General features: G+C 43.6%; 1 protein-coding gene across 20 annotated transcripts in view; it reads right to left on the bottom strand.

The window, feature by feature from the left end:
• Positions 1–201: 201 nt before the first annotated feature.
• Positions 202–16,282, bottom strand: part of LOC108036328 (plectin) — a 38,654-nt gene continuing 22,573 nt past the window's right edge. For 11 of the 20 annotated variants that reach the window (XM_050887986.1, XM_044092378.2, XM_050887990.1 and 8 more), the window contains 14 exons: positions 14,304–14,393; positions 13,998–14,243; positions 13,018–13,506; positions 11,964–12,002; positions 11,477–11,593; positions 9,065–9,247; positions 8,648–8,968; positions 8,105–8,293; positions 6,054–7,829; positions 5,545–5,775; positions 5,044–5,486; positions 4,568–4,702; positions 4,443–4,506; positions 202–4,376 (listed from right to left, as the gene is read on the bottom strand). In XM_050887986.1, coding sequence (XP_050743943.1) covers positions 4,341–4,376; positions 4,443–4,506; positions 4,568–4,702; positions 5,044–5,486; positions 5,545–5,775; positions 6,054–7,829; positions 8,105–8,293; positions 8,648–8,968; positions 9,065–9,247; positions 11,477–11,593; positions 11,964–12,002; positions 13,018–13,506; positions 13,998–14,243; positions 14,304–14,393 — 4,359 coding nt within the window. In that variant the 3' untranslated portion in view covers positions 202–4,340. Of the gene's footprint in view, positions 4,377–4,442; positions 4,507–4,567; positions 4,703–5,043; positions 5,487–5,544; positions 5,776–6,053; positions 7,830–8,104; positions 8,294–8,647; positions 8,969–9,064; positions 9,248–11,476; positions 11,594–11,963; positions 12,003–12,670; positions 12,704–13,011; positions 13,507–13,997; positions 14,244–14,303; positions 14,394–16,282 lie in introns of all 20 variants that reach the window. The other 9 variants (XM_050887988.1, XM_050887998.1, XM_017112346.3 and 6 more) reach the window with 8 other exon arrangements.

The following is a 16,282-nucleotide window of genomic DNA, read 5'->3' as shown; positions in this document are numbered from 1 at the left end:
TTCAACCATTTCACATTGTGTGTCAAAAGATAAGTGCAAAATAGTGTGGCAACTTGGATTCAACCGATTTGGCAGCGCTATTATGCAAGGCGGGTATTTCAAAAATATTGATTCTTAAATTGGTGGTGACTTCGCCTTGATCAGAATGCGTAGACTTTCGTTTCCCCCAAAGCTAAGAGTATTTATCACAACACTGGTTGATATTATTTGAAATATATTTTATTGGTAGGCAGTTTTGAAGAACATTTGTAATGACATTTATATATAATGAACATGTTTCAAATAATCATTTTCATCTCGCTTTCATTTTGCTCGACTTTCTCCCATTTGTAATATTCTTCTATGTATGTATGTATATAATAAATTTATTTACTTTATTATTATTATATTTCCCACCTCTTCTCTAATCCTTTACTTTGTTTAGTTTCTGCGGTTGCGTTCTTTTTCTGTTTTTTACCTTTTATGTTGCTCTTTGTTGTTGTGGTTGATTCTTAATTTGTTTTTTGTTGTTTGTTTTTTTTTGTCATATACCTTGTAAACTTATGTAGTTTCATATATGTATAATTTATATATATGTGTGTATATATAATGGCTTACTATAAGTTACTTAAAAAACATTATATAATAAATATTTACTCGTACTTTATGTATGCCTCCCCTTGTTTCCATTCTTTTTTGCCTACTCCTGCTTAAAGTCCAGTGCTCAGATCGGCAAAGTTTGATAGAGTCATAAAATATTAATTGAAATTGGGCCAAAATTTAAAAAGAAATGCGACAGTGTGGCCGTTCAACTATCGGTGATTTTAATCTATTGACTGGGCACACTGTGTAAATTCATTATCTCTTCACTTTCCAAAAAATTGTCGTTCTGAGCACTAGGCTTTACTTCATATATTTGTATAATATATGTATATATGTATATATATCATTTTATTTTATTTAATTTTATTTATCAATAATTATTACCAATATCGTAGATCACCAAACTTGTTTAAAAAAATGTTTACACGAAATTGTTGTTCGTCTTTTGTTTTTCATTTCTCATTTCTCTGCGGATATTTTGGTATCGGTTTCAGTTTGGGGACTTCTCTTTGTGGGGCTTAGGTGTACACTTCTGCTCTGCCTCCTCCTCTCTATCCAAGTTTTTGCTCTGACTACGATCTTCGGCCTTGATCTTTGATGGATGATGCTGTAGTATCTATATAATTTGCGCTCTCTTTTCATATCTGCTATGTATATGTTTTTGTATCCGTATATTCCTATATTCATCTATCGTATGCTTTGCTCTAGTCGTAAATGTTTATATATATATAGGTCTATGTACAGAGAAGTACACACGGGGGTTAATTCTTCGCTTGCATTATCATTACCGTTAGGTTACGCTCGACTCTGGATCGAGACCTTCCCATTTAAATTCATTTAATCTGTCATCATTTCTCGCTTGATACTCGGTTCTGTTCTGTGATAGAGAGTGTGTGCCTATATTGAGTTTACAATTTGCTAAATTACATTACTCGAGATTTGGGTTTCTTGTTTGTTAGATTTACTTGTTATTTTCGCTAGATTTGTATAGAAAAAGTTGTCGAAGCTTTCCTTGCTATCCGTTAGTTTCGTATTTGTATTTGTAAGTAGGGTACACGACGGCGGGGATAATATGATTAAAGTGTTTACGGCAAATACTATAGTAGATAGACCGTTAGTTCATGTTCTTATTCTCAGTTTGTTCGTCACTGCTGCTGCTGCTGTAATTGAGACTATCTAGGCTAACAATACGATACGTGGTAAGTTAAGTTAAGTAGTTAAAGGCAAACGTTTCATCTTCAACAACTGGAAATCGAGATCGAAGATCGAAGGTGAAAGTGACTGAGGGACCAAGTGACCAAGACATCAACTCGAAGCGTTAGGAAATCGATTTGAAAATGTCGGTTCATACAAATAGATGTATGATATCTGGTCTGTCCCCAGTTAACATGAGATGTTCGCTATCTTGATTCGGATATGTTGGCTTCCATCTAGCGCTTATGGATCGTCATTGTGTTGGTGTGTTCAAAAAGGTTGTTTAGTGTTAACGTGTTTTTGTGGGTTGTTGTATTGTCAACGTGGTGTGTAATTTTATCATTAGCTCCAGTAGCCAGAGTTTCGTGTTCTACGGTGAAGTTTGTTCGGTTTGATTTGTCGATAGTTAATTGTTCTCGTGTTCTCAATGGTCTGCATATAGATTGATGATTACATTGTAACGTATATGGTAAACTTTCATATATTATACAGCTTCTGTTATGCTTACATAACTAGACACCTATGTACACTTCTGTCGAACATGAAGATGTTACTAAATTTTACTTGACTCGCGAACTCGTATTGTTTCCTACCCTTCAGCTGCACCGTAAAACCCTAGGTTCCTGGTATAGGAACTTAATGGGGAACTTTTTTGGCGCAAGAGGGGCGAAAGAGAGGACCCTAACTTATGTACACAAATCGAAAGATCGCAGAACCGAAATCAAAGCAAAGAGTGCAGCTCTATCGTAATTTAGTTGGTCGTTAATCGATTACCTAAGTGGTGGAGGTTCTCTATGAATTTCTATTATCTGGAAATTTCCGAGGGTAATTTAAAGCGCTAAACAGTTTCCCTCTAGGGTCTACTATCCTTTCGTTCTTGGGGCTATGATATAGGCTCGTATGATATGATTGTGTTGTGTGTTTATCCTCGTCTCTTGCTGAATGTCTTCGTGGTTGGTTTTCTACAGTAACCGAAAGTCAAATGAGGTCTAATGATAAGCCCTATGATTAAACGAACTTCGAATTTGCATTCTATCAATATTTTGCTTACACTGGCAGTGATAACTCCTCCATACGTTTCCTCTCCCAAATTTATACCTTCTTCTAAATTATATGGAACAAAAATGAAAACACTAAGCTAGTCAAATATGGTACTCTATAATTTGTACACATCTTTGCAACTATTCCTGAATAGCTATGTAAATATGCTTTATATGGGTATGGTTCATTAATGTCTGATAACAATAACACTTTCTGCCATTATCTAAACCAAAAGCAACGTTACGAGCGACCCTTGCCTAGAGTGGAACTATCGATCTACTATAAGTACTCGTACTAATGCGCATTCACAGCTGACTTGGGTAAAGCTTGCGTACTGGACTCGATCTATTTAGTCTGGGGCTAAGGAACGTGGGGATATCGTGTACATTTAACTAATTAAAATAGAGATTGCACTTGTTTGTAGTTGATGTTCGAGTTTATTTTTATCGGTAATATCCATATTAGCTGATACGAATGATAGGTAGTGATCTCTGTTCTCTTTTCGGGGTCTATATTGATAGTTCTTTGGTACACGGCTAAAGGCTATGCAATATAATTTCTTTAATCGTATTAATTTTACATGTGGTACTCGTATCTATATCGTATTTGTATTATCTGTGGTTTATCATTTATTGCTCTACATATTGTATCCGTATCTGTATCTATACTTTTCCGTTATGAGTCTGATGCCAATGCTTTATGTACAGTGTGATTGTGGGTGTATGATAAGCCGATTTTCATGTTTAACTAACTATAACAGAGGCTAGCATACATATATATTTATATCCTCGATAATGGTAAGTACATGCTGCACTTTGGGTCCAAAGTTGCCTTTTCATCAATTGTAATGCCATTACTCCTTAGCTTTTCTTCTTGTTTCGATTTCATCACATTCGCGCAGTGGGAAAACTAATGGCTGATGGGGGTATGGGTGGATCTTAGGGGTCATATAGTAAGATTGATTGGTGGATGCAGTGCCCGAGGACGTAGTCTACGTTCCGCAGCTCCGACCGACAGAGAGAAAGTGAAGGACAGAAAGCACTCAGGGGGAAAGTGGGGCTTAGAAGGTGTCTTGACTAACGATAAACTTTAAGTTGAGTTCGAGTTTGAGTTCGAAAAAGGATTGAGTTAGTGAGTTAGAGAGAGTTAAGAGAGTTTACAAAGTACGCTATACGAGCTGACTTTTAAATGCATCCACAATTTGAGTATAGCGGCAACCTAATTACACAATACACATAAATATCAAATAATTTGCATTTCGCATTGCATTTACATGGTGTCATTTACAAATGTGTGTGTGTGTGTCTGTGTGTGTATCGAGTGTATGTGTGAGTCGTAGAAATACTGCATAGTTGGTATTGGTATCGGCATCGGTAGTATACAAAATAGTAGACAGTGCTTTTGATAATTTCTTGCTGCTTTTTGGATTTCCATTATCGCTTTGGGTAAATAGTACGGGTGTATTCCTTTTGCATCATCTGCATCTGAAGATGTGTGAATCTTTGGTTTTCCGGGGGCACTGTTTAGAAAAAGCTCTTCAAGAAGCCAGCTGGCCCAGCCTAAAATGGGATGGGGAAAGGAACTTAGGGATATCCAAGCATTTCTTTGGGTTTCTATGAACTTACATCCTGCTGCTGCTGTTGCTGCGTTTGTGCTTGTTTGACTTTGGCTTGAGCGATCTTTAAGGCTCTAAAAATGCAGAACATTAGGGAGTTAGGCTTTCATCATCAATCGTTAGTCAGTAACTTACTGTTGCAAATCCATGATGGTCTTCTCCTTTGCATTCTGCTCCTCCTGAGACATTTGTACCAATTGCAGCAAACGCTCCGTTTCTGTCGCCGCCTTCTTGTGCTCCTCCTTTGTGTTCTGCAGCTCTTTGACGCACCTGAAATGAAAGAAAAATTTTAATAAATTATTAATTAAGAGAGTTTAAAGATAAAAAAAATAAACCCAGATTCCGAAAAATCATTATCTTGTAATGTGTATAGGATTAGGGCTCTTTACTGAAGGTTTAAATAGGGGCAGCAATGGAAAAACATATTTTAGCTTTTTAAAAAAGGAACTCGAGTTCAGAACATTACATTTTGTTAATATTTGACCATCTTTGGATTTGTTTAAGCCAATAATAATGGTCAAAACTTAGCCGCTAGATAAAATGTATTTATTTCTTTATGAACGTCTATCCACCCGGGGGCGCCACAAAATAAAGAAGGAAGGAATACTTACGCCTCCAGCTGTCGCTGCGTGTCCATGAGCTTCTTGTTGAGCTCGCCGGCTGCCGCTGCTCCGCCGCCTTGCGTCTGGAGGGACTTCTCCAGCTGGTCCATTTGCTCCTTGCGCTTGCGCAGCTGGACATCGAACTCGGTCATCTTCTTCTCCTTGTCCTCGATGTCCTTGCGCTTGGCGTCGATCTGCTTACGCTGCTCGTCGATGATCTTGCGCTCGCCCTCGGTGGCCTTGGCCTGGTTGTCGATCTGCTTGCGCACCTCCTCCAGTTGCTTCTGCTGCTGCTCCAGCTGCTGGCGCTGCACATCGGTGGCGCCTGCTCCCGCACTGGCGGCCTGCTGCAGTTGTTGCATCTGCTGTTGGAGCTGTTGTACCTGTTGCTGCAGTTGCTGCACTTGCTGCTGCGAGGTTTGCAGTTGCTTGGCCTGCTCCTGGTTCGACATCTGTGATGGGTATTCTCAGTTAGAAAAGGGAAGTTACAATGCTTATTAGTAAACCCACCTTGCTCTTCTCCAGCTCTGTGACCAGGAGTTCCAGTTGCTGCTGGAAACGATCCCTCTCGGTGCAGGCTGCCTGGAGCTCGCCCTTGATCTTCTCCATCTCCTTAGCGTCCGCTCCGCCGGCACTTGCTGCGGACTGTTGCTGCTGCGCCGCCTGCTGCTGCTGCTGTTGCATCTGCTGCTGCATCTTCTGCATCTGGGCGTGCTGATCCTTGATGTGTTGGTCCATTAGCTAGGGGTGTAAAGTTCATTGCCATATTAGTAAGGAAGTTCATATATGTAATACAAAGTGTGTAACTCAACACTCATTCAAAAGTACTGTTTAGAATTTCAAACGCAGAACCCATAATGAACTAACTACCAAATGATAATGTTAAATACTTACATATTTTTATAAAAAATGTGATTAAATGTGTTGGAAAGTATCAGAATGTTAAATTGTGTTAAAGATAAAAGTCTTTTGGTTCGCAGTGTGACCTGGTTTGACTAGTACATCCACCTGATCCTCACCTGAATGCGCTTGTGCATCTCCTGGGCGGCCTTGTCGGCCATGTCGGCGCGACCCTTCTCCTGCTCGATGACCTTGCGCCAGTGCTCGATCTCCTCGCGACTCGCCCCTTGCGCTGCCGCTGCAGCCTGAGCCTGCTGGGGACCAGCTGCCTGCAGGGCGCGCTCCGACTCCTGGAGCTTCTGCTGCAGCGTTTGGATCTCCTTCTGCATGGCCTGGATCTCGGCGGGAGAGGCTCCGGGTGGTGGGGCGGCGGCAGCGGCGGGTGGAACTTGGTGGCCATTGCGCAGCTTGCGGTTCTCCTCGCGCGTCTTTTGCAGCTCCACCTCGGCGTTCTGCAGCTCCTTCTGGAAGTTCATGAGGATCTCCTGGCTCTTCTCCAGCTGCAGCACCAGTTGTTCCCGCTCCACCGCCAGCTGCTTGACATCGGACTCCAGCTTCTGGACATGCTTCTCCAGCTGTGGGTGGGGGGCAGCTGCGGCTCCTGCGTTTCGGCTGGATTGACGCAGCGCTTCCCGCTCGGCCTCCGCCTTTTCGAGGCGATCGTGGAGGCGTCCCAGCTCCGCACCCATGCGCTCGAACTCGATGCGCGTGGACTCGGTGTTCTCCTGCTGCTTGGCCAGATGCATTTGCGCCTTCTCCAGTTCCTTGGCCAAGCGACCGGCCTCCAGCTCGGTGGCGTCGCGCGACTGCAGAGCCTTCTCGAGGCGATCCCGCAGGCGGTCGATCTCCTGCCGCTCGCCAGCGGACAGAGCGGCGGATGAGGAAGTCGACGCTCGGACCGGATCGCCGGGGCTCACCGAGGACTGTTGCAGGCGCAAACGATCGACCTCCTTTAGCAGCTTCTCGTGCTTGTCCCGCGCCTTCTCCCGCTCGATGTGGGCCCGCTCCAGTTCGGATCGCTGCTTTTCCTGCATGGCCAGCATCTTGGCCACCTCGCCCTTGGATAGCTCCAGCTGCAGGCTGGTCTCGTGCAGCTTGGACTCCATGTTCTGCACCTCGTTCTCGATCTTCTCGTACTTGTCCTTGTACTTCTCGAAGGACTCCGACTCGTACTGCGACTTTCCCCGGATGGTCTCCAGTTCCATGAGGGTCTTGTCCAGCTTCTCGCGCAGCCGCTCGTTTTCCTCCTTGAGGCGACGCGTCTCCCGGCCAAAGGTGTCCGTGTCCTGGAGCTTGCGGAGCTCCACCTGGCTCTTCTCGTACCGATCACGCATCTTCTCCAGCTCGACGGCATAGTGGGCGGCCTCCTCCTTGGCCGCCTCCACACTGGCGCCCGCCTTGGTCTGGGCGGCATGGGCGCGCTCCAGTTCGTAGGTGACCCTCTCCAGCTCCGACTGGAAGTGTTCCTTCTCGCCCTGTGCCCTGCGGATGTCCGTTTGCAGCTTGTCGAAGCGATCGCGACTGTGCTCCAGCTCGCTGCGCGCATTATCCTCGCACTCCTTGGCGCGGCTCAGCTGGAGCGCCGCCCGATCGCAGGCCTCCTGCAGCCGGGTGCTCTCGTCCTGCAGCTTGCGCAGATCCTCGCGAGCCTTGCCGGCTGCCAGCCCAGATCGTTCCGCCTCCACCTCCAGGCGGGCTCGATCCGCCTCTGCCGTATCGCAGCGGGACTGCAGGCGGTATATTTCGTTCTGGGCCCGGTCGTACTTCTCCAGCATCTTTTCGAACTCCTTGTTGGAGGTGTCCTTCTCGTCGATCAGCTTTTGGCTGGCATACAGTGCCTTGTCCAGCTTCTCCTTGAGGATCTCCACCTCGGTCACAGCATCGTCACGCTCCATCTGAAAAGGAAGTAAAGGTACATGGGTTATATCTAAAAGTTCCTTTTCACAAAGGCACATAGCTACGGTTTTACACAAACAGCCAATTGTTCTGGTTTTTCAGTTCAGTTCTCATGCGGTTTTTCAAACAATATATGCAGTACAGACAATGTATTTTAGTATAGAGTTTAGTAGAGGTTGGGTGATAGCCAATTGTTTTGGGGTTTCGTTTCGTTTCGGAGAGGAGGGAGGTACCTGAAGAATTTGCGTTCGATGGGGGGGCTTGGGTCAATTACCTGGAGTTTCTGCTGGATAGCGTGCGACTTCTCGTAGCGCTCCTTCAGGACCTCCAGATCCGTTTGCATCGCCTCCCGATCGCGGGCGGCCTTCATCAAGAGGGTCTGCGCCGACTCCGAGCGCTCCTTGAGCGTCTCCAGCTCGTCGGAGAATTGATCCCGCTCCTTCTGGATGCGACCCAGTTGCACCTGGTATTTCGTATTTGTGTGTTTTTATTGTGAGTGTTGTGGGGCGTGACGGTCGAAAGATAGTTACGCATACGTAGAGATATATGTTAGGGATAAATAGTTTTAGTTATATACAAGGCGGGTTAGGGTGTTAAGGGACTCAGGTGATTTGGGGTTAAGCAATAGCAATCACATCGATCTAAGCGAGGTTTCGGTGGCATGTTAGTCTATAGTTTATCTCTGGGGGGTTAGCACAACACAGTTACGTTTACAGTCACAGATTTTCGGCTAGCTAGTCTCGAAGATGGGTGTGTGGTACCGAGTGTGTGGGGTGTGGGTGGTTCTGGGGGGATTGGGACTGGAACCCGGGCATACCTGCGTCTTCTCCAGCTTTTCGCGAATGCGATCCGTGTCTAACGAAAGGGTCTCGCGCTCCTTCTGCATTCTGGCTGCCTGGCCCAGGGCCTTGTCCAGCTGCGACTGCAGGTTGTCGTAGTCGTAGGTGAGCTTCTCCTTCTCGAGGACCAGGCGACGATTCTCCGTGCCCATCTTGTCCAGCTTGTCCTGCAGATGATCGACCTCGTTCTGGGCCTTGTCCAGCGAGTTCTGCAGCTTCTCGTGCTGCAGCTGCGACTTGCCCAACGTGGCCTGGGTGCGCTCCATCTCCTCCTTGATCTTTTCCACCTCGGAGAAGGCCTGTGCAACGGATGGTGGTTTTGGGTGAGTGAGGACGGTTGGATGGGGGGTTTTGTTTTGTGGTGGTAAGCCTATAGCTAAACGTTTTTTGCCTACCCGGTCGCGATCGGCGTGGATGCGCGAGACGCCGCTCTGCGCCTTCTCCAGCTCCTGGCGCAGACTCTCCTGCTCGCCCTGGGCATTCTCCAGTTTCGCCTTGAGTCGGTACACCTCGCCCTGGCTCTTCTCCAGCTTCTCCTGCAGGGCGGCCGCCTCTTCACGTGCTCTCTCCGCATCCGACTGTTTTCGGTTGTTGTGGTTTTCGGTTTGGTCGGTTTGGTCGGTTTTCGTTATCATTCGATCGTGGAATCGAAGGGTTATCATGTTGTCGGGGGGGTAGAGTGGATGTTGGATAACGGATATTATTTACAGGCCACTATGTGGGACAAAGGTTCTTAAATGACTGAATCGACTGACTGACTGACTGACTGACTGAATGTCTGACTGATTAGTAGACACGAAACAGAGGTTGGGGTGACAAACGACAAATATAACGACAAATAGTACTTAAATTACGATAACGATTACGAACACGATCACAACGTCTAGCGAGCGATATAGAGCGATTTATGCTGCGAGCGAGCGGCTGACATTGAGAGAGATATAGCACAGGAATCGAAAGTAGGAGGATGGATAGTTTGGAGGATACAGATGGGTTTATAGATGTGATTCAATGTTCGCCAGCAGAAACAGAGCATACGTACATTGAGATTCTTAAGATTCGTTTGTGTGTACTCTGTGCATGGAATGATTCTAATGGCGAATACTGATCAAAGCTGGTATCATATAAGGGATTTGGCTAGGACTTAAAAAACAGGAGACGAACAAAAGTTATTGTAAGAGAATGTTAGAGTAACTTGTAATCTGATCAAGAAAAAAGTTAAAAGTATAAGTAGAAAATAGGTGAAAGAAATGGGAACTTCAGATCAAATTGAAATCAATCGGAAAATAATGAACTCCTTTGAAAGTGAACCACAGGAAGTTGCTAAAAATATCTAAAAACTTTAAGCTAGTTAACAAAAAAGCACAGTACTTAGGCTAATAGAAAGTTTTAAAGGAAAGGGTAATACTCGGTAATGGGTTGGAACAGACGGACTTAAAGCACTGGACCAACTTCTCATGGGACACATGGCGGGCATTTCAGAATGAGTTCGCGATGGAGTAGACAACCACAGATGGCTCATTAGTGCAAGAGGAAAATTAGGAGAAATTAGAGAAAGTGCGAGAGCAAAGTAAGGCAAAGTGTGCGATAGAAAAGCTAGTGGATGTGTGGGTGTCAATGTTTCTGTGAGAGCGAGTGAGTAAGCCAATTAACTGCGGATATAATGGGCGACTTTCGGCTTCCTTTAGTCCTTGTACGTGTCAGTGTGTGGGTGAGCGTCCAAGGGAAAACGCTGCGGGAGATGAGCTGCGGCTCTAAGGGTACTTTGTCATACTTTGCTTGCATCCGGTTTTCGGGCAGGTTTACTTTCTTTTTTTTCGGAATACACCGGAAGTGTGACTGATGAGCTCGAGGCAATATCGTACAAGGTCAATCGATGTGGTATGTATGTATGCTATATTTATAAGCATGTGTGTATGGGTATGCATATGCTGGTATGGCAATGTTAGTACATCAGGCAATGCAAGTTACATTAAATTGAACAAGTGACAGATTGCAACTAGCTTTGGTTATCTTTTTGGTTTTGGGTTTTCTTTGGATTACTTTGGCATAGTCAGATGCAGTTCAAGTTTGCAATCGAATTCAATTACGGTTAGTTAGTTAGTTGCTTTACTAAAAACTTGTTTGATTGATTGATTGCTTGGAAGCGGTTTACTCACAAAACGTTTTTCAGTTTCGCCCTATATTTAGAGAACGAGTGTAAGCACAACGGTTTAGATAGAGTTTGGTTTTAGTATACATTGTCTCAACGGTGGTATTCGCAATAAAGTTCTTTACAATTACGATTACATTTACAGTTTACTAATACATTTACGGTTACGTTAAGGATAAAGTTACGAAAGAAGCAAAATCAAAAGGAGTTTAAAAACTTTATGGTCCCTAGACCCGTAAAAGGGTCTCTGCGTGTTTGGTGCACGGGTTGTGTGTATTTGGGATGGCGTGTTGCAGCTGAGGGAGAGTTATAGACAGGTGGGTGGGTGGTGGGTCCCTTGCTTGTGTTCAGTGTGGGTGCGAAGAAATCTCCTCATAGCCAGGCGAAAGTTTTGGTCCATCAACAAAGCACACGCACACCGAGATATAGGTATACAGATTATAGAAAGTTTAGCACTCGTATATACATATACACACACAGATAGTCGTATATGAGAATTGCACTTGCAATTGCGATTTCGGAGCTCGATTTGTACATAAAGTATACGTAAATAATATATGTAAAGCTAACTAAAAAGAGCATTCAGATATGCATATTGATATATGTATATGGCTGTCTCGGTTCGCAGGCAAAAGGGGAAGTTCTTGGACCATACCTGTGTGACTCTCAGCTCGGCCTGGGTGCGTCGCAGCTCGGCCGAGGCCTTATCGGCCCTCTCCTGGGCTCGATCCAGTTCCTGGGACGTGGTCATAGTGGTCCTGCCAAACGTTGTCTTTCGGCGAAACGAGAAACATTGAAATTAGTTGGTTGACCACAATTGGGGGGGTGGTTAGGATAACAAGTGCAAAAGAACAATCGAAAGCAGTTTAAGGCATTAGCAAATGTGTGTTACAAATGATGATGGTTTCGAATACGGATGATGTTGGGATGAGTCCAGCAGGCAAGCTGTTTACGATGGATCCAATCCATGAAGCCGCAAATGATTCAATGAGATTTCGACAGATATTTCGCTTATACAATTTGCTGTGCATTTGGGTGCATTTGACGCTTGGTTCTCTAGATTAGATTTATAGTTCATAATTGGGCTGCTATTGCGTTTGGTGGACTATGTTAGGCTGGGTCAGCGGCTTTGGCCGACTTACCGATATCTTGCCCGTTTCGAACATTAACTTTTGTACATTCTGCAAGAGTACGATACGAACATAGTTATATCTTAATCTTAGGACACGCTTAAACGTATGTATGCATGTTCGGCGGCAATTCAACTTATTCACACCTCCGTTTGTCTGCACAGCGATTAAATCAAAACCCAACTAGGCGAGTGCTGCTAATTCTGTCTAAGTATCTAAGTGCGCAATATGTCAGGGCTCTATCGGATCTGAAATCGTTGGTGGTGGTGGGTGGTGGGTGGTCGGGGTTGGCTAAGTAAGACTTTAGCCTGCTGGCTCTAAATGGCGAATGAGAGTTCAGTTCAGGGCAGGCGAACAAAGGTTATAGGTGTTTTTGGTAACGAATGCTATTTACATGATACGATATGCAATATACTATATACTTTATAGGATCTAAATGTGTAGGTGATACATAAAAGGTGCGCTTTTGCATAATAGCGATATTGGACACGTTTTCGATGAAGATTGTATTTGAACTATTTAGATCTTTACAACTCAAAAGCAATGAGTTACTTTACGATTTGATCAAACTCTACATCTGTTTTTCGTAAAACAAACTTAGTACCATACTCATAATACATGATGGATTTTTTCAAATGTATTAGTCGAAAACTACAATGTTCGATATTATGCAATCTAGTTGGTAATTGGAAGTTTGGAATTCTGATTTTTGGGCTTACTTTGTGTAGTGTGGTCTGTTCTTCTAGCTGCATCTATATTTGGTTTATATGTTGGGTGAGTTTTTTAGGTTGATTGGTTGTTGTAGTTATTATTATTGTTGTTGTAGTTGGGTAGTTGGGATGCGTAAAGTGTACATGTAAATACATATTCAGATACAGATATATAGATAAAGATGTAGATACAGATAGCACATAGATATGTGTATGCATATGGGTTCATAGATTATTGATAGCAGTATGTATGCAAGTCTCTCGATTATATGTACACAGCGCAAACATACATACGAATAGACTGATGATAAGTTATTAGGGTAAGGTCTGGGGAACTGGTCATAATGCACGAGTACCTGCGAACGTTCCAGATCGTGTTTCAGCCGTTCGTTCTCCAGTTCCAATCGGGCGATCCTTTGCTTGGTGGACTCCCAGTCGGCGCTGCTCCTGCCCATTTCGCACGTGGCCTTCTCAAGCTCGGCCTTTGACTTGCCCAGTTCGCTCTGCGAGGCCTCCAGCTTGATTTCCAGCCTCTCCCGCTCGGTGACTGCCCGCTCGAGGCGCGTCTGCAGCTTTTCCACCTCACTCTCGGCGGCCCGCAGCTTAATCTTGTAGTCGGCCACCTCGCGCTCATGGAGATCTCGCTCCTCCTGCTTCTCGTGCTCGGCGCGATCCCTCTGATCCCGGAGCTGGGCCATCTGCTTCTCCTTGTCACCGATGGCCTCCTCCAAGCTAGTCAGGGCGCCTTCGGAGCTGCTGTGGTGGGCCTGCATGGCCGACAGGCGGGCTCGCGCCATGTCCACCTGGTTGTCCTTCTCCTTGAGGAGATCCTCCAGGTTCTCGATCTATTAGAAAAAAACGGGGGTTGAGGAGAGAGCATCCGAAAAGAGGATTGTGTATTCTTAGAGTAAGGATGGTTTTCGACAAAACTCTGTTGATCTAAGTTTCTAAGGTTTGTAAGCTCATTCTTTCGTTGCTTAAAAGTAGTTTCTGTTTAAATATGTTGATTAATGTTTAAATAGTATACGAGCCCTTGGAGGAAACAGAAAAATCAAATAACACAACCTATTTCACCCTTTAAAAAATTTCCTATAAAAATGTGTCAGACCATATATTTTGAAATTTTTTGTAATTTAATAATTTAAGAATGTATATACATGTTTAGATCAATCCCGCTAAAAATACTCAATTTTGTTAATCAGAACAGCTGTTTCTGAGCTATTTAGAAGAAGAAGAAACTAAAGTAAAAAAATATTACTTTAATAGACTGAAACCCGCATTTGAGTACTACCCAAGTTTTCTAGGAGCGGAAAGGATAGAGGATAGGCAATCTAACCTTGCGCTGCAGCACGCTGATCTTGCGGTCCTTGATGTCCATGTGGTCCTTAAGCTCGGTGAGCTCGCTGGTGAGGCGATTCCGCTCCTGGACAGTCTGCAGGGTGCCCTGGGTCTTCTTCTCGATCAGGCGGTTCTTCTCCTCGAGGCGGGCGCGCATCTCCTCCACGTCCGTCTGCAGCATGTTGTAGTGCTCCTCTTTGGCACATAGCGACTCCTTGAGCACCGCTATGTGCCGCTGGTAGTCCTGACGGGAATTACTTTACTGTGCAAACGACAAACTTGGGTGCTAGCGTTTTGAATTTACCTGGTGCTGCTCCTCAAGGGTTTTCATTTTGGCCGCCATCGCCAGGATCTCTTGATCCCTTCTCTGTATTTCAAGACGGAATTCGTCCAGCTGAGGGTCATTACGGATGGGAGTTGGGTGGTAGTTTTTTGGGTTGGTTGGAAAGGAACAAGTACAGATATAATTAGATCAGAAAATGTTGCCACACATGGGGATGCCTGGGCCGGGAACTGATAGTGATCCATAGCCAGGACTACAAATGCTTGGTGGTTGGTTGGTGTTCTTGGTCTGCTTGTTGTCTCAAAGTATCATTTGCTGTTGCAACTGAGTGTGAAATGAGCGATTAAGAGGTGCGAACAGCGAGCTTACGCTTTGTAGAGAATGAGAGTTGGTGGATGGATAATGTCTGGGGCCCCCCAATCCCTTATATAGGGTTAAGTTTGGTACTCCTCTTATCCTAACCCCCTCGTTGGGTGTCCTTTTCAGTATTATAGTGTGGATGGATGGTCTGTTTCGGTGTATGTCTGATGGTTTCTTTAAGAGTTCGGAAAGTGGGGTGTTCCGAACTAGTTATTGGTTTGGGTTTTATTGCTTATTCGGTACGATGTTCGACGTTCGGTTTTCGTATGTAATTTTATTGTTTGCTTTCGAAAAGTTTCCATTTTATAATGCTTACATCTTAAGTTAAGTTTAACAGATTTCGAGAATATTCTTGCTTGTTGGAATTAAGTCTGAATGCAATCTTAATTAGGTTTACAGTTAAATCATTGTATAAATAGTACATCCCGTGGGATCATAAATGTATATGCGTATAATCAGAATATTTAGCATAATTATTCAAATACAATACAAGTATATAGAGAGTTATGTATAATGTGTATATCTTATATCAATATTCAAATGCCTCATTTCTTATTCTGTTCGTCGTCTTGTAGAAAAAGGTTACAAATCAAACTGAGTCGGAGAGGAGAATCAAGTTTGGCTGAGCAACAAGAACAGAAGTAGGAAAAACTAGTGGAGAGTATCTTCGTATCTATTTATCTATTCACACGCTCGCACAGAGTGCTGTCTTTCGAATTGGCTAGTGATAAGCTTTTTATCTTTCGGTTACGCTCACATTCATTGATGTACATATATATATATATAAACAATTGAAAAAGAGTTTATCTATGAACACAATTTCTGTTTTTTGTTTTGTTTTACGATTGCTGCATATTTTAGGGTTTTTCGAACTACCAACTACGACTAGACAAATTAAAGTAACTCCAGATTCAGTTTCCCATATCAATTCAACTAGTATATATTTAAACACTACTTTAACAAGAATTTTTACTTTCTTTAAGAAATATCTATGCGTAATTTCGATTTCCAAGCACAAAAAAACAAGTTAGCACGTTATAATCGATAGTCCGACCAAAAGATATTAACTATTCAAAAGTATTCAGTAGTTTATCATGCATTCATTGTGACTTTCGAATAAATTTTGGTATCTTTTGGGGCATAAAACTGAACGAAACGTTAGCCAGAGGTTAAGGGTATAGCGTTCTATATACGTTGTATACTTATCGATGACTACCGATTCATGAGTGTATAAAGCCTTCTTCGAATACGAAATACAGTCGAATACATAATAATACAATATAATATTCGCATAGACACATTTTGAATGCTTCTTCGTTTCACTTTGCTTGTTGTCTCAGACACACAAAAACTAATTCAAACAGGTCGACCCGATGCGATCCCATTCGATTCTGACCTATTCGGTTATAGATTGCACATATAAATTTCCACGTTTTCGTTCATAATTGACCTTCATTGCTAATCACACGCTAGTTCGTTTATTACTCTTGCATTTGCTTTTGCTGGGGAAGGCTTTGGGAGAGTCAAAACTCAGTGTTACAGTAGTGGAGGCGGAAGAAAGTTAAGTTAAGTAAATAATGTCTCTATGCAACTTATGCCCACTAATGCGAGAGAGAAAGTTATAAGTGGATTAGGCTCTG

Source organism: Drosophila biarmipes, chromosome 2R (assembly GCF_025231255.1).
Source record: "Drosophila biarmipes strain raj3 chromosome 2R, RU_DBia_V1.1, whole genome shotgun sequence".
Taxonomy (NCBI): Eukaryota; Metazoa; Arthropoda; class Insecta; order Diptera; family Drosophilidae; genus Drosophila; species Drosophila biarmipes.
This window is presented reverse-complemented; position numbering and strand designations above follow the sequence as displayed.